This window comes from Diaphorina citri, unplaced genomic scaffold, assembly GCF_000475195.1.
Source record: "Diaphorina citri unplaced genomic scaffold, Diaci psyllid genome assembly version 1.1 scaffold2195, whole genome shotgun sequence".
NCBI classification, from domain to species: Eukaryota; Metazoa; Arthropoda; class Insecta; order Hemiptera; family Psyllidae; genus Diaphorina; species Diaphorina citri.
This window is the reverse complement of record NW_007379620.1, coordinates 1-24,262: the sequence shown is the minus strand read 5'-3', so window position 1 is coordinate 24,262 and position 24,262 is coordinate 1. Positions and strand designations below refer to the sequence as shown.

The window sequence follows — 24,262 nt, the reverse complement described above, 5'->3', positions numbered from 1 at the left end:
TTCCAACTCGGGTCTCGCAATATAGTGAACTGATTTGCAAATTCTGCTGATCAAATATCCTGTCCAAGTCAGCAAATTTTGTTTTTTACTGAAACTTCTCGACCGGCACCGTTCCAATTGTGCGAGGAAAGCGGTTTTTAGGTGAGGAAAAAACTAAATACTGTATTGCTATTGACGTTCATATGGGTTATGAGTTGTTGAGGTATTTGATTCATAATTTCATATACATTCATGTACCAAAAATTGGGGATAGTTTTTGTTTTCTCCCCTTGACCTTACTCTCAGAGCTTTTTCTGAAAATCTTCAAAATATTTTTCAACGTCAGTGGCACCGACAAAAAGTTCATGCTGTTGCCTTCAATATACCTACTGTCGTTGGTTGACCTACATAGTTGGCTCCTTAAAAAAATAAAAAGCTTTAATGGCAAAACTGATGACATTAAAAAAGTTCCAAACTCAACGTAGGTATCTCGAAATTTTGCACGTGAATGTGGGCTATTGTTTAGGTCACTGCTTACCTCTATGATGTATCTGTAGCTTCTATCCCCACTTATACGTATGTTATACGGTATACATACTCGTACAGTAGCTATTGTGTAATTGAAAGCAGCAGTGGCGTAGCGTCCATGTAGGGCGTGTATGTCGGCCATACACTCAAAATTTCACTCAAATACCCTTTATTTTATGCAAATTTAATGACTCGACACTCCACCCTCACTGGAGGACAATGCCGCCGGCGTAGAATCCCTCTTCTTGTACCTCCAACGCTTAAACCTGTACCACATGATATAAAATAACCGAGACCCGGCGCGAACGACATTAATTAACATGTTAAAGTGCCTCATTCGAAAAAAAAGGTTAAAAATCTGCTAACCGTTTGAGGAACATTGCGGAACAAACATACGAATGCAAAATCATCAAGTTTAAACTTGGTACCTAAGTACTTATATCCAACGTTTTTTTGGTTAGGTATAGTAAAATAAGGGTCATTGGCCAATCAAAACACAGAGTTTCCTTTGCCTCCAAGTTAAAAATTAAGTGGAAGCATATGGAAGATCTTCGCCTGCGGAGTAATTTGACTCAAAACCGAAATTTTACTAAAATCTTTGTGGTTTCTGATTTGATTATTTTCAAAGATTGTTTTGGTCGGCGTTGTGTGGATTTTTGATTTAAAAATCAGTAAACACAATTAAGGTACCTGCATTACGAGGATCTAGGAACAATCTAAGAATTCTAAGAGGTAAACTTGGTAGACTAAACAAAGGTACCTGACTAGCTAACTATGTACATACAAAGGAACAAAGGTAGAAAAGTACGAGTATAAGTGTAATTATGGTGGCCTACACCTACACCGAAATTTCCAATAGATTCCTCCCAGTTTGTAGGTACTGATCGAACGCTATCAATATCACCCACCGCGCGGTGGCCACATTGTGGTCAGATTACCCATGATGGAAGAACATAGCACTTCGATATATGAATTACCTCTAGTAGCAACTGCGCTAGCACATGGACCTCTAGTAACAACTACATCGATGCATGGGCATCTAGTACTTAATAACTGCAACAGTGATACATGACCCTTAAGTAACAGGTACATTAAATACTTCAAGGAAATAATGTATCTGTAGCTTCTATCCCCACTTATACGTATGTTATACGGTATACATACTCGTACAGTAGCTATTGTGTAATTGAAAGCAGCTAATATTGGCTCTATGCTTTGTCATGATTGAGTTTTATTTTGGAATTTCTATACCCGAAAAATGTTTTTTTTTTTTTTTTTTTTTTTTTTCAAAGTTGAACAATTTTCCTAGCCAGGATTATCAGGCATACTATGAATTATGTATGAATTATGTAGTAATATGCATTGTGATGGAAATTAGTGCTCTACACGCCCTACACTTGAATTTAGACCACGCTACGCCACTGGAAAGCAGCTAATAATGGCTCTATGCTTTGTCATGATTGAGTTTTATTTTGGAATTTCTATACCAAATAGTGGACGTGTGTGTTTATAAAAAATATTCTGTCACTTTGGACATTCTATGGAAAACGGTGAGGTTAACCTGGTTTGGAAGACTACAGTGTGTGTTGGGTATTGTGGGACGTGTGTGTTTATAAACAATATTCTGTCAGTTTGGACATTCTATGGGAAACGGTGAGGTTAACCTGGTTTGGAAGACTACAGTGTTGGGTATTGTTAAGTAGACATAGACATTTTGGTATTATCTATGTACTCAACAATATCAACAACTAACGTCCATCTTTATGAACAAACTACTGGCCCTCAAGTAGGTAGCACTGAAGCATCAATTTCAAACATCTTGGCTAAATTTGACTTGAGAGCGATAGTTTTTTTATTCATAAATACGGATGCGGTGTAAAGATCAACACATTTTACTATCAGTGCCCTAAATCACCAAAGTATGGAAAAGTATTTACAATTCCATATTTCGATATGATTCGTCCAAATTCAAAATTCTGCTTTTCCATTGGCTATTACACTTGTAAAATACTTTTCCATACTTTGGTGATTTAGGGCACAGGGTATCGGGCATTTCTAGTTTTAGTAGATACGCCCTTTCGGGGAATCTGGTTAGCAAGATGCTTAAACCTAAACCCTGATTTGTTCGAGTTTTTAACGGTCTGGACTCTGGAGTATTCATTGATCAACAGCAGATACAGCTACACATTCTACATCATATTCATAGATATCTACCAATCGACTGCTGATTCCATTCTAGTTGAAGTTTTAAATGCAGGAGCACGTAGCTTCAAACAAAACCCTATACAACCCAAAACGCCAACATCATCACGGTTATACCCAAAGAATTCAATACAAGCTTAAAAATCCTACAGAGACCTCACTTAAAGAATTGCGTATTCAAACCGCCTTGAAACACTTGTGAAGACGTTCCTGATTGAGAACAAGTGATGAGTAAAGAGACGGACGTCAAGTGAGGAGGATAGGGAGGAAGGAAGCAACAACTCTCAGACAGTGAAGGTGAAGGGACAGAGAATCGTCTCCAGAAAATTTGATGACACTTGTATTAAAACACGTGTTTATAAACTTACTTAATCAAGCTGACAAACGTAAACAAATAAAACAGACCTGCAAAAGGAAAACTTAAGCCAGAATAAAGAAAATATATTGAAAATCCTCTAAAGAACTTGCCAAAAAATTGGAATTTCCTTGACTTCAACACAAATATTTTGACATTAAGCTCATGAACAAATATTTCGGAGTAAGCTTAGCGCAACCCACACCACACCCTCTCAAGTTCCGGTCTTATCTGGAGAACTGCAAAAGGAAAACTTAAGCCAGAATAAAGAAAATATATTGAAAATCCTCTAAAGAACTTGCCAAAAAATTGGAATTTCCTTGACTTTAACACAAATATTTTGACAATAAGCTCATGAACAAATATTTCGGAGTAAGTTTAGCGCAACCCACACCACACCCTCTCAAGTTCCGGTCTTATCTGGAGAACAATTCACTGAAGAATAGGGGGAATCGTCTCCAGAAAATTTGATCACACTTGTATTAAAACACGTGTTTATAAACTTACTTAATCAAGCTGACAAACGTAAACAAATGAAACAGACCTGCAAAAGGAAAACTTAAGCCAGAATAAAGAAAATATATTGAAAATCCTCTAAAGAACTTGCCAAAAACTTAGAATTGCCTTCCCCTTAACACAAATATTTTGACAATAAGCTCATGAACAAATATTTCGGAGTAAGCTTAGCGCAAGCCACACCACACCCTCTCAAGTTCCGGTCTTATCTGGAGAACAATTCACTGAAGAATACTTGATGCTCTTGATACTTGACAAGCATATTTACATAATAGATCAAGAAGATAACACACCAGAAAGGGTTAGCAAGAGGAGAACGTGGGCATGAAGGAGGAAACACTTGTGCCTTCCGTAACAAAGATTGTCATTGTTATCCAGGGACATGCTTCACAAGTTTGGAGTTTTGGGAATATGGGGGACAGGGGACAGGGATAATAGAGTTGGGATTAGGAACTTGGGCTAGACCCTGCCACTTAAAAGAAAGCCATGTAAATAGAAGAAAAAGGAGGAAGAAGAGGAGGAGAAGAAGAAGCACAAGAAGTAGAAGGAGGACTGGAGGAGGAGGAGGAGGAAGAGGAAGAGATGAGAAAGTAGAAGAAGAACAAGGACAAGAAGAAGAGCAGATGGATCATGCCCCTGTTCGAAGCTAATTGTAATCTTGAAGAATGTAGGCAAAATCGAACATTCATTGGTGAAAGCCGTCATAATCGTTTACCTAAAAGTGCTTTAATCAAAAATTTAATCACCCTTGCTCTACAAAAGAACATGCTTCTCTCAAGTCTTATCATGTTATCAGTCTGAGAATTAAAATGAGGCAATATTTTGTCTGCACATTAGCAGAATTTTTCAAGTGTCGGGGAGCAAATTTATGTGACAGTTATCGAAGTGTAAGCCGACTCCTACTTAGGTGACCTTTCAGGGGAAAAAACACCCAAACAAGTTCCAGTAATGCAACTTGGTTGTACTGTCTGAAACCCCCTCTCCAACATATTAGAGAATGCCAAATATCGTGGTGATACTAAACCTCAGTGGAACAATAATCATAACTGATTAGCCCAATACTTGCCAAAACATTAACCAATCTGTCGACCATGCCATTGGGTGTCGTGTCGTAAATTAAACACCTAATGGATTCACTAAACCTCAGTGGAACAATAATCATAACTGATTAGCCCAACACTTGCCAAAACATTGACCAATCTGTCGACCATGCCATTGGGTGTCGAGTCGTAAATTAAACACCTAATGGATTTTCGGTATGTGCGACCGGATAAGAGACAATAATTCACTAAGGATATCCCCAATCGAGTCAATAAAACGGTGAAGAAGATGGCCATAATTCACCAAGTCTGGGTCAGCGATTTCGTTTTGTGGTTCCTGATGGGTATACATTTCGGCGAATATGCCAAACATTGATCGAGGATTGATTTATTGATTTTTTGGAAAATGTTAGACGGAGATCCAAACTTTCCATTCCTTTAAAATACCTACACTTACCATTGCTAATTTGTTAGTCATACACATGATAGGGATAAATGTCATAACAAATTTCTTGACCCCGCCAGGAATCGAACCCGGGTCTCCCGCGTGCAAGGCGAGTGCAGTGACCACTACGCCATGGGAGCTGACTAAAGAGAATAAAATATCAAAAGTTCAAAAGCTAGGAATGAAGACACAGCACCTACCTACAGTTACCATTGCTAATTTGTTAGTCATACACATGATAGAGATAAATGTCATAATTAGATTCATTGGTAGTCTCCACATGCAGAATAGCATCACTGAGGCTTCCACAGAACTCATTATGAATATACCTGACATCCTCATCAAACCACTGGGAGAGCAATTGTAAAAACTGCTACAACTCAGGTCAATAAAGTTTCCATCTGTGATGAGGAACGCAACACATATTGGTCAAATCTCTGATTAATCTTTCTTTCCCCTTTCTTGATTTTCCTCTTTGAAAAAGTTCAATATCCCTGTTGAAGAATATAGTGTAGAAATAGAGGTGAAACACACAGATCAAGTACATACTACAGTAGAACATTAAAATTCAAACATGGATAACTCCATGGCAGTAATCATCAGGCCCGAGATCAAAATCATTGTAGACAAACATACTCAAATAGAAGAGACAGTCAGAAAACAGTGTAATAAAATCATGAACATTGGAAATCGTTAAATGGTTGTGTAAAGGTAAAGGTACACTACCAATTAGTTGTACAACAAATAATGACTTAATTTTACATGACAAACCTGTCGAAGTCAACCTTTCCAAATGAAGACATTGCAATACTTCGAAACACGTACCCAACATAACTCATAGTTACACGTACGCCCGATCTGAACCATAATGGTACTACCCTAGACGACATCGAAACCTGTCGAAGTCAACCTTTCCAAATGAAGACATTGCAATACTTCGAAACACGTACCCAACATAACTCATAGTTACACGTACGCCCAGTCTGAACCATAATGGTACTACCCTAGAGGACATCGGACGTCTAAATAAGGTAATTCTTCTCATTTGTAAATCCCTCATCCAATCAGCCCTGAGAACTTAGAATTCCAACAGGTACCAACATAATACTCAGCAGTCATGTGTAATTTATAACTTAACCTCTTCTCTTCTTAAAAAGAAAAAAAAGAAGAAGAAGAAGAAAAAAAAAACTCTTCTAACTTTGGATGTAGCTACAGCATCTTCTGTCCTGTTCAAATAAAGACCACAAAATAAAGAAAAAATAAAATACAAGTTGAGCTCTTAAACGTCTAATGGAATAATTTCATCTGCGGACTGAATGCAAGTTTGTTATACTTGCCTGATTGATTACAATGAGATTCATACAGACTACCTATTCAGTCAATTCAAAAAAATATCAACTCATCTACTTTCATATTGGCAGCTCAGTCGGTAACCTACAGTAGCTTACTGTTAGGGTAAAGAGACTTTAATCATATTAGAGTAAGCGAACTGTCCTGCCATTCATACGGACGACGTGTCTTTTGTGGGAATCAATAAACATAAGTCCTCAAAACATTAAAATCAAAATATCCCAAAAAATCCTACAAATTGAGGTGGACATTTCCAATACAATTTTATCAGAAAGCTTCAAGCAATATAAGTACAATAAATATGGTAACCGGGCACGAACGCCCATGTCATATGGTAAACGTGGTTATTTCTTCAAAATATCATTGAAATTTCGTCGAAAAACACGATCAAAGGCTCCATTATAAGTACAGTCCTGTTCACACAAATGGTCATCTAGCAAACACGACGAGATCAGCCGAGACCTTAAATGGAACGGAAAACAATCAAGAATCGATTCTCTGAAAAATTATAGTGAAAATAAGATTAACCGATGGAAAATCCTTATATAGAAAATTTAAAAGAAAGGAGACTATCGTATTCGGCTAGAATAATAAATTTCCAAAACTTCGAAGACATGAATATACAAATGGTCATCTAGCAAACACGACGAGATCAGCCGAGACCTTAAATGGAACGGAAAACAATCAAGAATCGATTCTGTGAAAAATTACAGTGAAAATAAGATTAACCGATGGAAAATCCTTATAGAGAAAATTAAAAAGGAAGGAGACTATCGTATTCGGCTAGAATAATAAATTTCTAAAACTTCGAAGACATGAATATACATGTCATATGGTAAACGTGGTTATTTCTTCAAAATATCATTGAAATTTCGTCGAAAAACACGATCAAAGGCTCCATTATAAGTACAAATGAAATTTTAACCCAAAAAGGCTGATTTATACTAGGCCGACAAAGCACCGACCAATACTTTTTCAACCAATCAAATTGGAGTGTTCTTGGAGATGCGCAAAATACTCTTATCCGATTGACTGAAAAAAAAAAATCTGTCTGTGCCGTGAGGGTCTAGTCTAAATCAGACCAAATCCGTACAAGATTTATATTTTCAAATAAAATGTCCACAGGAAATCAAAACTTTCAACAGAAAACCTAGTCAATCTAGTAAAAATAATATTTCAAATAGCAAAAGAAAATAACCTCAGTGGAGTTGTGCTTAGCACAGTGGACTTACTATTTGGTGGTTCGAGTCCAAGTCAATTAATTTAGCGAGGTGTAGGGAGCGAGAATATTTCAAATAGCAAAAGAAAATAACCTCAGTGGAGTTGTGCTTAGCACAGTGGACTTACTATTTGGTGGTTCGAGTCCAAGTCAAGTAATTTAGCGAGGTGTAGGGAGCGACATTTGTGAGAAGCAAGTATACTTTAACACAGTTAAAATTCCTGTATGCAACACAGTTAAAATTCCTGTATGCAACACAGTTAAAATTCCTATTATGCAACACAGTTAAAATTCCTTTTATGCTTAACACATCAACAAAAGAAGCGGTACAAAAAAACGAGATCAAAACATTCCACAATCCTTCAAGTTGGCTTTGATAATGACATCAGTGACAGCATCGAATACAAACTGAATATTGCTCGTGTCCGTGGCACAAGTGAAGTGGGTGTAGATTTCCTTCTGGTCTTTGCGTTTGTTCAGTTGCTCGAATTTCATTTGAATGTAGGCGGCCGCTTCCTTGTACGAGTTGGGTCCTGGAATGAGAGGAACAAAGGAAGCCTGGTTAAAAAATTTTCGCCCTGGCTGGGATTCGAACCCAGCACCTCCGGGTTGAGAGTCAGTGCTCTTGATCACTTGGTCACAGAGGTGGGCAATGAATGAAGCTACCTAAGGCAAAGTCCACGAAAAGGACCTTCAGTTAACATACCTGTGTACTCGGGGAAACACACTGTCAGAGGGCTCTTGGTAATTTTCTCCTGGAACAGATCGTTCTTGTTCAAGAACAAAATGATGGATGTGTCCATGAACCACTTGCTGTTGCATATCGAGTCGAATAATTTCATGGATTCGATCATTCGGTTCATTTCTTCGTCTTCTGCCAACACAGAGTCGTAGCCTGGAAGAAACCGAATTAAAGGAATTTAGTTGGGAGAAAGATCTCACAGAATCCTGGCTTTTTTTAAAAAAAAGTGGGGAAGTGCATATCACAATAAAATTATGGAGTCCCAAGATTAATATACCATACTAAATTTCATGACATGACTTGGTCTCAAACCACCAACCACTGGTCCAATGCCAACTATAGAATAGAAAATAACTTTTTCTCCTTGCCCAGGAGTGAAAAGTCCCCTAACTCTGCAGTCTAAACAAACATTCAAGCAAATATACACTACAAAATGATACTATACTACAGAATCTTATACAAATTAAATTCAGATTGAATGCATTCCAAAACTTCACCAATTCAAAGTTATTAAGCTGTCAGCAAAAGTGAAGTGTGTCAACTTACCAGAGAGCGCCACACAGAAGATAATGGCAGTCACTCCTTCGAAACAATGGATCCACTTCTTACGCTCCGATCTTTGACCACCCACATCAAACATTCTGTAAAATGAAATGAAAGAAAGTCAAGAAAATGTGAAAGAAAAAAAAAAAAAAAAATCAAATTAACAATAAAATATTTCAATAAAATCAGAATGAGGACTTGATGGTTCCATAAATTTTCTGATGGATTATTTCCTCACTATGGCTTGTTAAATATTTAATTATTCACATGTTAGTTTCAAACAGGTACTATAAGCTTGCATTAAATGTCAATACAAACAAAATAAATAAAACATGGTGGTTGCTAATGTCGATTTGTCAATGGCAAATTATGAAGAGCAAAATGCTAACCACTCAACTTTCTAATCATGTTAATAAATGCAAATATAAATACCTACTAAGTACTATAAAAATATTGGTCTAGACAAGACTGTAATCAGACTGCCAATACTTTTAATATGAAAGAAGAATCAGAAAAAAAAAAAAAAAAAAAAAAACTGTACTCCTAAAGAAATCATAAGAGGACAAAAAGTGCAGCAAACTAGTTGATTATGGGGCAAATAAAAATTATGTCATATTGCAAATAGCATGTTACCTACTAACTATGTCAATGTTAAGTTCATATAAATTAAATACTACAGATCCGTCAAGCTACAAAACAAAACTTTGGGTTTAGGATAAGTGTAGATGTGAGAGGGAAAGAAAACTATTAGTAGAAAAAAAAAAAAAAAATTTTGAATTAAAAAAAAAAAAAAAAATTTTTTTTAAAGGGTAAAAAAAAAAAAAAAAAAAAAAAAAAAAAAAAAAAAACAAACTGTACTCCTAAAGAAATCATAAGAGGACAAAAAGTGCAGCAAACTAGTTGATTATGGGGCAAATAAAAATTATGTCATATTGCAAATAGCATGTTACCTACTAACTATGTCAATGTTAAGTTCATATAAATTAAATACTACAGATCCGTCAAGCTACAAAACAAAACTTTGGGTTTAGGATAAGTGTAGATGTGAGAGGGAAAGAAAACTATTAGTAGACATTCTTATGGTCTTATCGTCCCGAAATCGAAGAGAGAAGGAAGACAGGATAGGAGAAAGCCAGCCGTTCCGAGAACGAACATTATCCCATCAACCAATAACATTACTCAATCCAATGAGTTAAACTTAAATTCAGTTTGAACTACGATTGTCGTCCAGGCCATAAAAGACGGAAGATCCAAAATAAACTGCCAAGTCTTTAGTTATTTTCAGTTCTTTCCTTCACAACCCGAAACTAGAACAATAAGTCAGCAAGAGCTTTAACTTTACCTAAAGCCAATCCCAGCATAGACAAAAGACAGATTCTTTCCGCTTCAATAACTTCAAAACTAGAACACCGTAAAATAACAAACCATTTGAATTTTATAGCAAAAACTTCATATAAGTAGGTAGGGTACTGCAACTTTATTTCCTGAAGCAGAACATTGTTAAAAGTCATGTACAAAATGAATAGAAAAATAAAATTGATACAAAAATCGATTATGGTATTGTCAATATGTCAAACGAAGAAAAAACTTGGACGAAAAAGGGTCACAAAATGTCCTAGGCTTCTGTGAGCAAAGCGAAGAATACATTTCATAAAACATAAAAATAATATAGGACTACTGTCAATCAAAGATTATTGTGTCTATTATTTTTGGACACAAATAACAACCAACATCCTCTAGGTAAAACTGTGCTCGTCATTATTTGTTTGATTGAGTTCTTGCGGAATCTTACGTTAGACATTCTACACTTATTACCATTGTTTTCTCCATTACACCAATAGAAACATCCATTTAGCTAGATGGCTACAGATGGAAAAAACAAGAGAAATAGAACAATTAGATTACCTATATTTCATCCATCACTTTTCACACAGGCACCTACTTTTGAACAGTCGAGATAAGCGGACTTGTGTAAAAAAATTCTCTAATGACTTTGTTGACTCCCCAAAAATAATTGGTACCCAGATCACATGTAAGTGTTTCCCATTACAAAATGTACAAAGTAGGTAAGTACTATTAAGTTAGATACCTAACCATAAAAATCACTTACTTGAAATGTAAGTCCTTGAATGTAAAATGGGTTTCAATAATGCCTGTTGTTTTCACTCTAGTTCGAAGTACATCTTGTTGAGTTGGTATGTAGTTGGGTTGTGAGATTCGGTCAAGAGCATTCAAATAATATGCAGCAGAATCATTGAGTTGATATTCTCTCGATCTATGGAAACAGTGCTGAACTCCTTGATCTGACCACAGTCGCTTCATGAGAATCACCAGATCGGGGGTCAAGTCACCTTCTTCTGCAGCACTAGCAAGTGTGAAAAATTGTCTGGCACAATCCTGAAATTTTGAAAGGATAAAATATTAATATTAATTTGTATATTAATGGTATAAAATTATTAATTTCTTAGTACCTACATATTATCTGAAATAGAAGATCTTTGAAGAAGGATCTTTTTACCTTGCTATTTGCCCACCTAAATAATTTACAAATAATACCTAATGTCTCAAGAAAAGAACTTTCTTTCATTTACATAGGTATACCAATTACCAGAAAGAACAACTAAGTAAGGATAGTAATAAAACCATCATTCCAAACTGAGTAGATCAAAACTTACAGCATTTTTGTGATCGCCAAAGTCAATTTTCAACTGCCCCATAGCTCGAATGATGGCCATCAAACTCTGAATAGAGTTACTGTAAACGACTGGCCTGTACTGCTCACATTCTTCTTTAGAATAGCCAGTTTCATGTATGATTTTCATCTGCTTTACAATTGTGCTTTTTCCTGACTCCCCAGCACCTGGAAATTCAAATTATGTATAATGTTAAAGGATTAGGGTTATGTCTACTGTCAGAAAAGTCACCATTTAACATGAGAATGGACAGGTGGTTTTTACGGTAGATTTTCTAACTTCACAAGGAAGTTGTGTTAAACAGGTGTGACATTTAATTGGTGAAAGAGAAATTTAATGAGCAAGCTTACCCAGAAGCAATAGTTTCACTTCTCTGGAAGTTGTGTTAAACAGGTGTGACATTTAATTGGTGAAAGAGAAATTTAATGAGCAAGCTTACCCAGAAGCAATAGTTTCACTTCTCTCTCCTGCCACTATAAATAAAGCGTTAAAAAAAAAAAAAAAAAAAACTAATCTTTATCGGAGGTTTAAAAAAACTGACAACTTAATTAGGTAGGCTTCACTCGAGCATTTAGTTCTGACGGCCCTTGAAATCTGGTGTCTTACTAGTGGAACATCATTAAAATATCTAACCCTCTAATTAGCCCTTACATTGTTCTAACCATGTAAACATGAGACAGTAGCCCCTGAGTTTTATCAAGATATAGATATAAATACCTAATATAATAAAAATCTTAAATAGTAGTCAGACGAAAGCATACACATAAGAGTAGATATAAATATGGCCCATACTTTGTAAAATAAGTCTGTTGAGATTAATACATAATTATAAGTCTCCATATTATGGCATTAAATTAGTTATAAATATATAAATAATAAAATCGATGGTTTTCGATTTGTTAAATTCAAATGACCTAATCTTTCTACATCTCTTTTCTCTCCCATGCTTTCTCTCTCATTGATGTTACATTTAAAATAAAACATCTAAAATAAGTAGATAGGTCTGTCATCTAAGTTTTCAACATCATTTGTACTTAAAATATAGGTACGGTATATAAAAATTAGAAAATAATAATAAAAAAAGTCATAATTGGAGGGAACAGGAAAATGAAATAAAGACCACAAAATAAAGAAAAAATAAAATACAAGTTGAGCTCTTAAACGTCTAATGGAATAATTTCATCTGCGGACCGAATGCAAGTTTGTTATACTTGCCTGATTGATTACAATGAGATTCATACAGACTAAAAGCTATTCAGTCAATTAAAAAAAAAATCAACTCATCTACTTTCATATTGGTAGCTCAATCGGTAACCTAATAATCGGGATGTTGCGGGTTCAAAGCCCTAACGAAGGATGAAATTGTAGTCTCAATATTATTTAAAAATTTGACCACGTAGTCTCAATATTATTTAAAAATTTGACCACATGGAAAATTCGGAAAAACACTGGGAAAACCTATCTGTCAAACCAAAAAACACAAAAATTGAAATTTTTCAACAACCAACAACTTTTGTAGAACTGTAGAACACCTGCGCACTGCGCAAAAACCCTATTGTTACCTCTGTGAGGTGACCACAGAGGTAACATGGTAAGCCGCGTTTACCAAGAACTGGGACTGTCGTTCGTTGTCTATCACGACTGGTAGGTCCCTACCTACCTACCTATTATTATAAATAGGTAGGTACCTACCTGTACCTGCATAATAAAATTAATATTTTCTAAGGTACTTATTTGCTTGCCTACCTATAGACTCTATAGAGGTAGATGGGTATCGGGTTTGATTCCCGGACTGGGTGGACTGTTTAGCCGAGACTCCGGGGGTCTGCCTGACCTGTTTAGCCGGGGGGTCTGCCTGACCTGGGGGTTGAACTTGGGACTGGTTTCGGCTTGGTTCGTGGCCCCAACCATTTAAGTAGGTAGGTACCTATATCTCGGTAGGCACTCCCTTACTGATATTATTGTATTTATTACTATTGTAATAAATTGTTCCTACTGTTAAAAATATAAATAAAATAAAGCACTGTTTATACTAATACTAATTTATTATACAACCCTTTTGTGAATACTTTTATTTTTGTACCACCCAAACTTGTTACATAAGTACCTACTCTGGAGGAAAAGAAAAAAAATTGACACCGCAGGTAGATAGCTACCTATCCTACCTAGGTACCACCCAAACTTGTTACATAAGTACCTACTCTGGAGGAAAAGAAAAAAAATTGACACCGCAGGTAGATAGCTACCTATCCTACCTACCTTAGATCTATCTACATAAAACTAAACCTGAACAAGTTATTTTTCCGTAGCGAAGTACCTAGGGGATACCTACAAAAATAAAGTTCAAGTGTAATAGACATTTTGAACTTCATACCTATTTTGAGGACAATTAACATGGGAATACCGCAATAAAAACAATGGAATGAAAAAAAGTGGAATTTTCCAGACCACAAGAAAAAGTGCCGTCAACCATAGCCAATATTGTCGGTAAGTCCTTCAATACCTACCATAGGCATAGGTGCCTACTGCCTACTGAAAGAAAGGGGAAAATCGTCTCTTTAGGTACTCCCATGAAATCTGATTGGAAACATTTTTAAAAAGGCCGTAGTCCCTTCGGTCAACTTGAGCTTTTTTCAGTACATAGGTAGGTACCTAATATTTATTGAGGGAGAGAATAAATCAAATAAAATTTATTGTGGAAGCTCAAAATCAATTTATTGCTTTGCCGAAGATAAATGGAGACAAATAAAAATAAATAACGAAAATAAAATAAATACCTACCTACCAAAATGTTATTCCTCCAATTCCCGAGGGATTTCAGTTTACCCGAAAAATAAAACAAATTGTCCGAAGCAGATAGCTAAAAATGAAACCCCCTTGATAAAAAATTAAGGGGGTAACTGGAAGGGGGTTTTCCGCTCATGCCCAAAGAGGATCTTCCTACTCGAGCTTTTGAAAGCTTTTTAGATCAATGTAGAACGTGAACTTATGAACTTTACATTCCCAACTACAATGTATTCGGTAAGAATTTCTTTTTATTCAATTTTAAAATATTTTCACACAGAGTCGTAGCCTGGAAGAAACCGAATTAAAGGAATTTAGTTGGGAGAAAGATCTCACAGAATCCTGGCTTTTTTTACACAGAGTCGTAGCCTGGAAGAAACCGAATTAAAGGAATTTAGTTGGGAGAAAGATCTCACAGAATCCTGGCTTTTTTTAAAAAAAAAAGTGGGGAAGTGCATATCACAATAAAATTATGGAGTCCCAAGATTAATATACCATACTAAATTTCATGACATGACTTGGTCTCAAACCACCAACCACTGGTCCAATGCCAACTATAGAATAGAAAATAACTTTTTCTCCTTGCCCAGGAGTGAAAAGTCCCCTAACTCTGCAGTCTAAACAAACATTCAAGCAAATATACACTACAAAATGATACTATACTACAGAATCTTATACAAATTAAATTCAGATTGAATGCATTCCAAAACTTCACCAATTCAAAGTTACTACACTACAAAATGATACTATACTACAGAATCTTATACAAATTAAATTCAGATTGAATGCATTCCAAAACTTCACCAATTCAAAGTTATTAAGCTGTCAGCAAAAGTGAAGTGTGTCAACTTACCAGAGAGCGCCACACAGAAGATAATGGCAGTCACTCCTTCGAAACAATGGATCCACTTCTTACGCTCCGATCTTTGACCACCCACATCAAACATTCTGTAAAATGAAATGAAAGAAAGTCAAGAAAATGTGAAAGAAAAAAAAAAAATCAAATTAACAATAAAATATTTCAATAAAATCAGAATGAGGACTTGATGGTTCCATAAATTTTTTGATGGATTATTTCCTCACTATGGCTTGTTAAATATTTAATTATTCACATGTTAGTTTCAAACAGGTACTATAAGCTTGCATTAAATGTCAATACAAACAAAATAAATAAAACATGGTGGTTGTAGAACGTGAACTTATGAACTTTACATTCCCAACTACAATGTATTCGGTAAGAATTTCTTTTTATTCAATTTTAAAATATTTTCAATTTTAATCCTATTTATTTTCACTCTTTACTGTAGATTGTCTGCAATTTTAGAAGGTGGGCATTTTTTAGGAACATTATTTCTTCTCTAGAAAAAAAGAAAAATACAAAATCTTTTTAGATGGTCGTAGTTTTGAAAATAAAGAAAGCAGTAAGAGACTCTTGATTTTCGTGTTCTTAGCTTTTCTCGAGGGTACTACACGTTCTCTCCCATTTTTCTACAAATTTAATATATTTTTTCTATTGCATGACCTTTGACCTATTACACTGAGAAATCTAGGATAGATTTTCCACCCTGAATAAAAAAATAAGACATTTCCTGTGTTTAGCGGGAGATGGATTGATGGGTACACAGCTTCCAGACACAATACGGCTTAGTTTTATTTTATTATCTTATTTTTTAGTGTCGTGATGAATTGTTTCGTTTTTAATGGCATTTTTATTTCCCGAAAGTCGAGTTTTACAGCTATCAAAAATCAGTCAGTGCTTTTTAAAACAGGCGAGATAAAGCTTCCGTAGGTACGTAGCTAATTATTTTCCAGTCAATTTATTTTCTCGATTAAAAAAGTTAAAAACTGAAGTGTGAACATAAAATTTCAAGTAGCGAAATTTGAGCTTTTATGAGGGCGTACCCATAATGCCCATTTCTTTTGGTATAATAATTATTGCGGTGGTGTTGAAGGGGGATGTTTGGTACATAGGTAGCTATCTACCTATATTTTATTTGTGACCTAATTAATTCTACCTGTGTTGAAAATTTGACTCACCCCTTTTTCCTTTGTTATTAAAATGAATCGCACTAGTTTATCTTTCATTTTTTGCTTCATATTTTACTAGTTTTCTAGAGTCATTTTTCACCAATGTAAGTCATAATATATTTCTTTCCTCATTATTAGTAGGTACCAAGTTTTTTTTTCAGACTTGGTCCTCCTGTGTATATTTTTAAATTACTTATGACCATTTATATCTTCCTCTTTTGATTATTTTTATAAATTCTATTCATTTTTTTTTTGTTAGAAAAATGATCCATTCCTTACAATAGCTAACAACATAGTAGTAGAGCTTTATGAAAGAAGGTCATATTTCCACATTTTTTTCAAAATAAAAAAGGCTCCTTTTTCACATCCCTCCTCGATTTATTCTTTCAGATGACAATCAAGGCCGTGTGCTCCATTTTCCTCTTAGTTCTACTTCCTGTGTATTGTGAGATAGACAACTAAAGTTAAAAAAAAAAAAAAAAAAATGGGCACCGATGCATTTCAGTCATAATGCTTCATTTATTCATTTATCTTCCTGGTTATTGAGTAATGGCCATCTTGTTTCCAAATTTTCAGCTTTCAATAAAACAATGGGAAGGCTGAAGAAACAAGGTAAAACCTTGAAGAGTTTCACCTACACCAACAAGGAAATTGCTGACGACATTTATGCTGCCATCAATTCTACCCAGTTCACCGGAGTTTCCGTAAGTACTTAGCAAGAGCTAGTTATTTTGAATAACTAGGTACCAACCAGATTCTGCGATTCACTCCTATACTTTTGTCACCTATAAGTAATTTCTTGTTGACTTTCGTCCCTATATATTTTGCTTTGTATTTTCCGTTTGAATTTTGAGATGATACTCCAATAAAATAGCACCTCTCAGTTTTGGCTTTCTGTGAAGTGGTTAGGCACACAGCCTACAAACTGTTTATTTCCACAAATTATGTCTCCAAACATGGTATTTTTCTTCTTCTAGGGAGATGTAGCTTTCAGTTCTCAAGGAGACAGAATCGCCCTGACCCAAATTGAGCAAGTCATCAATGGGAGCTATACCAAACTTGGTTTCTACGATACTCAAGCCGATAATCTGACTTGGTTCGATCGGGAAAGATGGATAGGTAAGTGAAATAAAATACCTATGTAAAACAAAATTAAATAAATAAACAAGATTGAAAACAAAATAGGGGAAAGCCCCCTTCCCCTTAAACTATGTTTTTTTTTTAAGTGTTTAATGGAGAAAACTGTCACACGGAGTCTATCGGCCCAAAATCGAAAAGATATGGAGGAGAGGATAGAAGACAAGAATTTGACCATCAAGTCTTTTCTCTTATATTAATTAATACAATAATGTACCTATGTAGATTATAGAATGCCCTAATTTTATTCTTTCCCCCTTCTAGGAGGCAAAGTACCTCAAGACAGAACTCAGATTCGCAAAGTTCTGAGAACGATATCCGTACCTCTGGTGATTTGTATGTGGACTGTGGCAACTGTGGGCATTCTGTTTGCTGTTGGATTGATCATATTCAATATTTGCTACCGACATCGAAGGTAAATTTACAACTGGACAAATTTCATTGATTCACACCTCCATCATTTTTCTACAGCTTTAAATTCTTAAATTTGGTAGGTATACATAGAATATCAACATAAATATACTTCTTTCTCTGATCTTGGAAGCTTATACTTTACCTACTCGTATAAAGCGAATGATATGTAGGACTAGTTTCGCTCATTTTGAAACTACAAACTTCTCTGTGGTCTTGTTAGACATCATAATTGGAGATACTAATATTTACAAGAAATTGTGTTCATTTCAATTACCTTGCCATTTTTAGTCCGTCCTTCCTTTATTAAATTACAATTGTAATAAAGGTTTATGGACGGACTATTGTATTCGCTTCGGTGTCGTCTGTCTGTCTGTTCCCATAGAAGGACTTATCCAAACCTGGTCGACCTATTTATCAAATTAAAGGTCTTTTTACCAGGAGCATGAAAGTGGTCATGCAAATTTTGTCCAGAAAACTAAAAAACCAAAAAAACTGGTTTTTGGGGGTATTTTTTTCACATTTTCTCACACAAATGAGCTCTGATCTTGAAATTTATCGCGACGACCTTAGGTAGGTACATTAGGTACTGATTTTCTTTAACCACGATCGAATAAACTACGGGCTAAAATATTCCCGGAGGAACGGGCCCAGCTTGTTAAACAATTCTTCAGTTTGTAACCAAACTTTTTCGACCTGTTTCTCCAGAGTTATCGCCTCATCTCATCCAGTCTGCAACACCATCATGTTAGTGGGCATTGCTTTCTGCATGTCGTTAAATTTCAACCTACCTTTTGTGAGTTTTTTTTTTTTTTTTTTTTTCAGGCATGTGAACCTGCAGCCAAGTTAGCTCTGGAAGATGTCAACAATGCTACAGACCTTCTACCGGGGTTCAAGCTACAACTGCATTGGAATGACAGTGAAGTGAGTATAGTTTTTAAATCCAAGTTTAACTAAAAGGGTGACTCAAGGCATTACATGGCTAATACACGTTCCGGCATTTGAGTAAATGAGTCATCTCCACTAATTACATAGCACATTGCATACTCAAATAGTTTCACGGCGTTCATACAAATTACAATCTTTTAAACCAGCGGAATTTCAAGCTTTGAAGGGAAAAGCTTCTAACATTATTTACCTACCTATTTTCACTCTAGATTTTTTCATTTTATCATTATTCTCATTTTATGATTATTTTCTGTTTTCAGTGTGAGCCTGGGCTTGGAGCTTCTGTTATGTACAATCTTCTGTATAACAACCCTCAGAAGCTCATGTTATTGGCTGGATGCAGTACAGTTTGTACCACGGTGGCCGAGGCAGCTAAGATGTGGAACTTGGTGGTTGTAAGTACAATAGTATACCTACCTAGAGATACACCCTATTTTACGAATAAAAATTCTCGCTCCCAAGTCAGACTGAGTATTTTGTTAGTGTTAGACTCAGTAGTGTGGAGGTCAAAGCGGACTTTGGATCTGGTTTATTAGTGGTTCAAGCCCAAGTAAAGATTCTTTCTCACAATATTTTCGCTTGACAAGATTAAAATGTTTCTTCAGCTTGAGAGTATTTTGTTAGTATTGAACTCAGTAGTGTGGAGGTTAAAGCGGACTTTGGATCTGGTTTATTAGTGGTTCAAGCCCAAGTGAAGATTCTTTCTCACAATATTTTCGCTTGACAAGATTGAAATGTTTCTTTTTTTTAGCTTATACCTACCTATCTACCTAAAAACACTAGGCGCAGTTATTTACTTTATATTTTACCTAGGATCTGGTTTATTAGTGGTTCAAGCCCAAGTAAAGATTCTTTCTCACAATATTTTCGCTTGACAAGATTAAAATGTTTCTTTTTTTTAGCTACCTACCTATCTACCTAAAAACAATAGGCACAGCTATTTACTTTATATTTTACCTGTTGCTACAAGATTGTTGAGCTACAATAATTATTTTTGAGATTCTTATCCGCCGACATTCTGTACGATAAAGAATGGTGTTATTGGATACCTATACCTAGCTTTTAAAAGTTATGCTTCTTTTCAGATTTTGTTCGTACATCATGGTTTAATACCTCCTTTGTTTTGAAAGATTTACTTGTACCTATTACATTTGAATAGTAGGTAATATTAATAGTATCATTGTCTGTCCTCTTATATTTTATTTTAATTTCCTTGCATGCTGTAATTTCTTTTCACAGGGTAAATTTTGTTATTATGTTTTTAAAGCCTGAAATTAGAAAGAAGGTGCTTTGCTTTATACTAATAACCTATTTCGATCGTTAAAATCTCAACTACGGTTGTAACTATTTACAAATTCATAAATAGATTTACGTACCTATCTGGAAATAATTTTCGTTCAGTGACAACTTTCATTTTTTTTTACAACAATTTGGAGATCAGTCAAGAGGTTCCTTTACTTAGTCAATTTTATTTTTTACATAAAATCTAATATTCTTTTCCGTGCATCGTCTCACCACGAAGATCAAAACGGATGTGAAGGTAAGTAATGGATAAGTGGAATATTTCACGTCCTTATAAGGAAAAAATAAGGTATTCGACGTCCTTAATCAGGATATAAGGTCTTCAAAAAGTTAATAAAGCACTGTCATCTGTTAAGGTAAAGCTGGTAAAGGAACTTCATGTCCTAGCTCGACAATCTAAAATAATATTCTAAAATCTAAATAAAACACTTTTACAAACACGTTCATTCGGGTTTTATAGTATAATGGAATATGGTTTTGTAATAAAAAATTTGTTTCATTGTGGCAAACTGCAAGATTGTAGTTCTAGCCGTTGTCGAGTGATCAGTATATAAAACAAAGGTTTCAGGCAAAAATCAAAGAAAATGATCTCCTGGAAATGAAAGTCCCAAGATATTCATTCACACCATATTTTTCACTCCTCAATTTCATTTCCTTTTTAGAAGAAGGTCGAACCCTGGAAGCTGTACACAATGGTCACAGGGCTTCTCTCCATCGACCTTGTCATTCTCCTCTGCTGGCAATTCTACGACCCTCTGCAAAGAATCACGGAAAATTTCCCCCTTGAAACGCCACCCAAATCTTCTGCCGATGATATCAAAATTTCTCCAGAACTTGAACATTGTGAGAGTCGAAACAACAACATTTGGTATGGTAAGTATGACGTTATTTCGATCTATTGTTCGTTTGTTTGTTCGTTTGTTTGATAGAGGTTTAACCCGTTTAATGTCAGTGTGTCACTGCATTCAACGTACTATAGCCGCTATCAGAAGTTACCTATCTTGTCCTTCTCTCCAAGATTTCGAGACGATAAGACCTCAGTAGTTACAGTCCCCTATCAAACCTCTTTTAAAAAATAATCTTCTTCTTCCTAGCCTTTTCCTATTTAAATAGGGTCGGCGTTTCTTGTCAGTCTCTTCCAGGCAGGCTTCCAGGGAAGTTTGAAGTTAATAAAAATAGTAATCTTCTTCTTTTTTTTTTTTTTTTTTTTTAGGTTTCTTTAATAGACACTTGCAAGGTGAGTACCGACTTAGGAAGGAGATGTTTTTAATAAATTTATAAGTGAACAGCAGATGTTTTTGTTATATTGGACATTTTAACAGATAAATTACATTGCTTGGCTTTCTTAAAGCGTCATTGAGAAACAGTAACAGAGCTCCTCTTCTCCTTTCCTGAAAAAATATTGAGTCAAAATTTAAAATAAATAAAACAGATGATATATTTTCTTTTTTTTGTTTAAAAATCCAGAAAAGTCCTGGGAGTCAAGATACCTGAGATTTAAATGTAAGAAGAGTCAAATTCGACAGATAGAAGAAACAACAAGACTTCAAAAAAATTGAACCGTTCCAATGAATTCTAATTTTCAACTTTTTAAAATAAACCAACTGTTGAGATATTTGTAAATATTTTGTCCTCAAACATGTGCATTATGTTACGTTAATGAAATAGGGAAAATATTCTAAATTGTTTGATTCAAGTGATATCAACTGAATTTATTGTTAAAATTTTATTAATGTTATCTATATCATATTGAAATTTTTCATTTGACACATTTATTTCTCGTTTCAATATTTCGGACAGTAAAGCAAAGTACCTTTTTTCCCCATCAATCAATGTGGCCAAAAATACACGTCTTTTACTGAAAATATTTGGTAGGATGATAGATGAACATCAACACCAACAAGATAATTATCTCTGGAGCTCGTTATTGTTGCGAAAATTTGGGGTTTCCAAAAGCAGCCAAAACAAATGTACCATACTGGATTGCAGTCAAATTAGGAATAAGATGCTTTTAGGTATTTTGTGTTATCGGTCGACATTGTTGAACAGAGGCTCTATTCTTTCCTCCGATTACTTATTTTTGGCTACATTGCTGTCCTCAAGTAGGGTTTTCCTAGGTCAGGATAAAATTTAACACAGTATTCACGTCTTCTAAGTTCTCTTTACTTCCTTTTTTTATATAAACAATTTTTCCTTTTTGTTTCTCCTTCAAAGTATGACGAGAAAAATATTTCTTTGCACTTCATTAAATTTCCTGTCTTACTTTTCTCCCAAGCCATTTACCTAGTTCTTTCAATGAATTGAATACTTTTTAATAGAATAGGTTAAAAGAAGAAAAAAAAACTTCCTTGAAACTTCATTTTTACATCTGCCAAGTGATGAGTAGCTTTGATTATCCTTTTTGTTTCTCCTTCAAAGTATGACGAGAAAAATATTTCTTTGCACTTCATTAAATTTCCTGTCTTACTTTTCTCCCAAGCCATCTTACCTAGTTCTTTCAATGAATTGAATACTTTTTAATAGAATAGGTTAAAAGAAGAGAAAAAAAAACTTCCTTGAAACTTCATTTTTACATCTGCCAAGTGATGAGTAGCTTTGATTACTATTGGTCCTGTCGCAATATCTGCTAACTATTGCGTATGGGTACCTAAATTATTGTAAATAGTCTTTGTAGGTAACTCTAAATTCTGTTGTTGTTGTTGTTGTTATTGTTGTTTACAAATGTCTGGAATTTTGACCATTAGGCCATTTTTTCTAAGACCATTAGGATATCTGCTAACTATTGCGTATGGGTACCTAAATTATTGTAAATAGTCTTTGTAGGTAACTCTAAATTCTGTTGTTGTTGTTGTTGTTGTTATTGTTGTTTACAAATGTCTGGAATTTTGACCATTAGGCCATTTTTTCTAAGACCATTAGGCCACTGTAAATTCTAAGACCCTTTTAATTTTCGAATTCACAATTCTAAAAGGGGAAAAGAATTCGTGGGTTACGCCTAATTGTTTAGAGAGAGGCTGTAAGAGCCTTAAAGGACAAAGTGAGAGAAAACATTATTTTTTAGACTGAGTTACATTTAGACTAGAATTTTTATCGTATCTTTTATAGAATTAAGGAATTTTTAATGTTAAAATCTATCTAAATACATTTCCTATCCCTTTTAATTTTCGAATTCACAATTCTAAAAGGGGAAAAGAATTCGTGGGTTACGCCTAATTGTTTAGAGAGAGGCTGTAAGAGCCTAAAAGGACAAAGTGAGAGAAAACATTATTTTTTAGACTGAGTTACATTTAGACTAGAATTTTTATCGTATCTTTTATAAAATTAAGAAATTTTTAATGTTAAAATCTATCTAAATACATTTCCTATGTAGGTAGTAAAAAAAGGTTGAATTTTTAAGATTTTAAATTATTATAATGGAACGTTTAATTATTGGTAAGTCAATTGCCGAAAAATTTGTTTTGAAAATTGAACTCTCCTACTAAATATTATTTATTTATTTAGGTAGATTTTTTTAGTAGATTCCCCTTTTCACGAAGGTCTGTTTCCAGTTTTTTCTAGTCAATTATTTATTACTAACCCTATGGCCCATTAGCAAGTCCCCAAACGAGAAATGAACCATTAAAATTATACTAGTATTTATCGATGAATTGATTACTTCATTTACTGAACAAAGTAGGTTCCAAGTTTTAACTTGACGATTTTTTTCTTTAGTTTGTCTATTTGTTTCACCGTAGCTGTTGAACAGCTAGTCCGATTTTGATAGAATTTGGCAAATAATGTTCAGCACAAAAAGGAAATAAGGTCATTGAATTTTGGGCCCATTCGGGCCTCTGGGTGAAATTTGCTTGTAGGAATTGATAATTGAGTATTTAATATTCATATGTAACTTGAACAGCTTTCAGATAACTTTTAACTTATTTCAGATAACCTACATAATTATGTTCGGGTGGTTTTAGCTATTCAGTGTCTAAAAAGATATTTATTCAGGCAACCCAATAGTTTTAGGCCATGTTATAGATACAGCACAACCATATTCCTGT

The 24,262-nt window shown here is 34.8% G+C and overlaps 3 protein-coding genes across 5 annotated transcripts; 2 read left to right on the top strand and 1 right to left on the bottom strand.

Annotated features, from left to right (window-relative positions):
* Positions 1 to 7,756: 7,756 nt before the first annotated feature.
* Positions 7,757 to 12,073, bottom strand: LOC103518442 (guanine nucleotide-binding protein G(i) subunit alpha). Of its 3 annotated transcripts, none has more exons than XM_008483510.3 (6): positions 12,052 to 12,073; positions 11,595 to 11,779; positions 11,030 to 11,316; positions 8,923 to 9,017; positions 8,341 to 8,529; positions 7,757 to 8,167 (listed from the first exon to the last, which is right to left on the bottom strand). In XM_008483510.3, exons 2-6 carry the CDS (start codon positions 11,739 to 11,741, stop codon positions 7,977 to 7,979), a joined length of 909 nt encoding a protein of 302 aa, XP_008481732.1. In that variant the 5' UTR covers positions 11,742 to 11,779; positions 12,052 to 12,073; the 3' UTR covers positions 7,757 to 7,976. The 3 variants fall into 3 exon arrangements, with proteins under 3 accessions (XP_008481732.1, XP_008481731.1, XP_026686039.1); XM_008483509.3 differs by lacking the exon at positions 12,052 to 12,073 and adding an exon at positions 11,963 to 11,983; XM_026830238.1 differs by lacking the exons at positions 11,595 to 11,779; positions 12,052 to 12,073 and adding an exon at positions 10,735 to 10,782 and having other exon boundaries at positions 11,030 to 11,083.
* Positions 12,074 to 16,980: 4,907 nt separating this feature from the next.
* LOC103518445 (gamma-aminobutyric acid type B receptor subunit 1-like) lies at positions 16,981 to 19,503 on the top strand. Its single transcript, XM_026830239.1, has 6 exons — positions 16,981 to 17,128; positions 17,402 to 17,543; positions 17,826 to 17,976; positions 18,681 to 18,768; positions 19,181 to 19,315; positions 19,387 to 19,503. Exons 1-6 carry the CDS (start codon positions 17,015 to 17,017, stop codon positions 19,501 to 19,503), a joined length of 747 nt encoding a protein of 248 aa, XP_026686040.1. The 5' UTR covers positions 16,981 to 17,014.
* A 924-nt stretch (positions 19,504 to 20,427) lies between these two features.
* Positions 20,428 to 21,159, top strand: LOC103518443 (gamma-aminobutyric acid type B receptor subunit 2-like). The gene is made up of 3 exons (XM_008483511.2): positions 20,428 to 20,460; positions 20,885 to 21,095; positions 21,152 to 21,159. The coding sequence occupies exons 2-3, from the start codon at positions 20,915 to 20,917 to the stop codon at positions 21,157 to 21,159; spliced, it is 189 nt and encodes a 62-aa protein (XP_008481733.2). The 5' UTR covers positions 20,428 to 20,460; positions 20,885 to 20,914.
* The last annotated feature ends 3,103 nt before the right edge of the window (positions 21,160 to 24,262 follow it).

Excerpts from the sequence above, each read along its gene's own strand:
- LOC103518445 (XM_026830239.1), top strand. The coding sequence starts at position 17,015 with ATGGGAAGGCTGAAGAAACAAGGTAAAACCTTGAAGAGTTTCACCTAC. Across the intron at positions 17,977-18,680 it reads ATTTGCTACCGACATCGAAG|AGTTATCGCCTCATCTCATC; the intron begins GTAAATTTACAA and ends CTGTTTCTCCAG. Across the intron at positions 18,769-19,180 it reads TAAATTTCAACCTACCTTTT|TGTGAGCCTGGGCTTGGAGC; the intron begins GTGAGTTTTTTT and ends TTCTGTTTTCAG.
- LOC103518442 (XM_008483510.3), bottom strand. The coding sequence starts at position 11,741 with ATGAAAATCATACATGAAACTGGCTATTCTAAAGAAGAATGTGAGCAG. Across the intron at positions 11,317-11,594 it reads TTGGCGATCACAAAAATGCT|GATTGTGCCAGACAATTTTT; the intron begins GTAAGTTTTGAT and ends TCAAAATTTCAG. Across the intron at positions 9,018-11,029 it reads TTCAAGGACTTACATTTCAA|AATGTTTGATGTGGGTGGTC; the intron begins GTAAGTGATTTT and ends TTCATTTTACAG.
- LOC103518443 (XM_008483511.2), top strand. The coding sequence starts at position 20,915 with ATGGTCACAGGGCTTCTCTCCATCGACCTTGTCATTCTCCTCTGCTGG.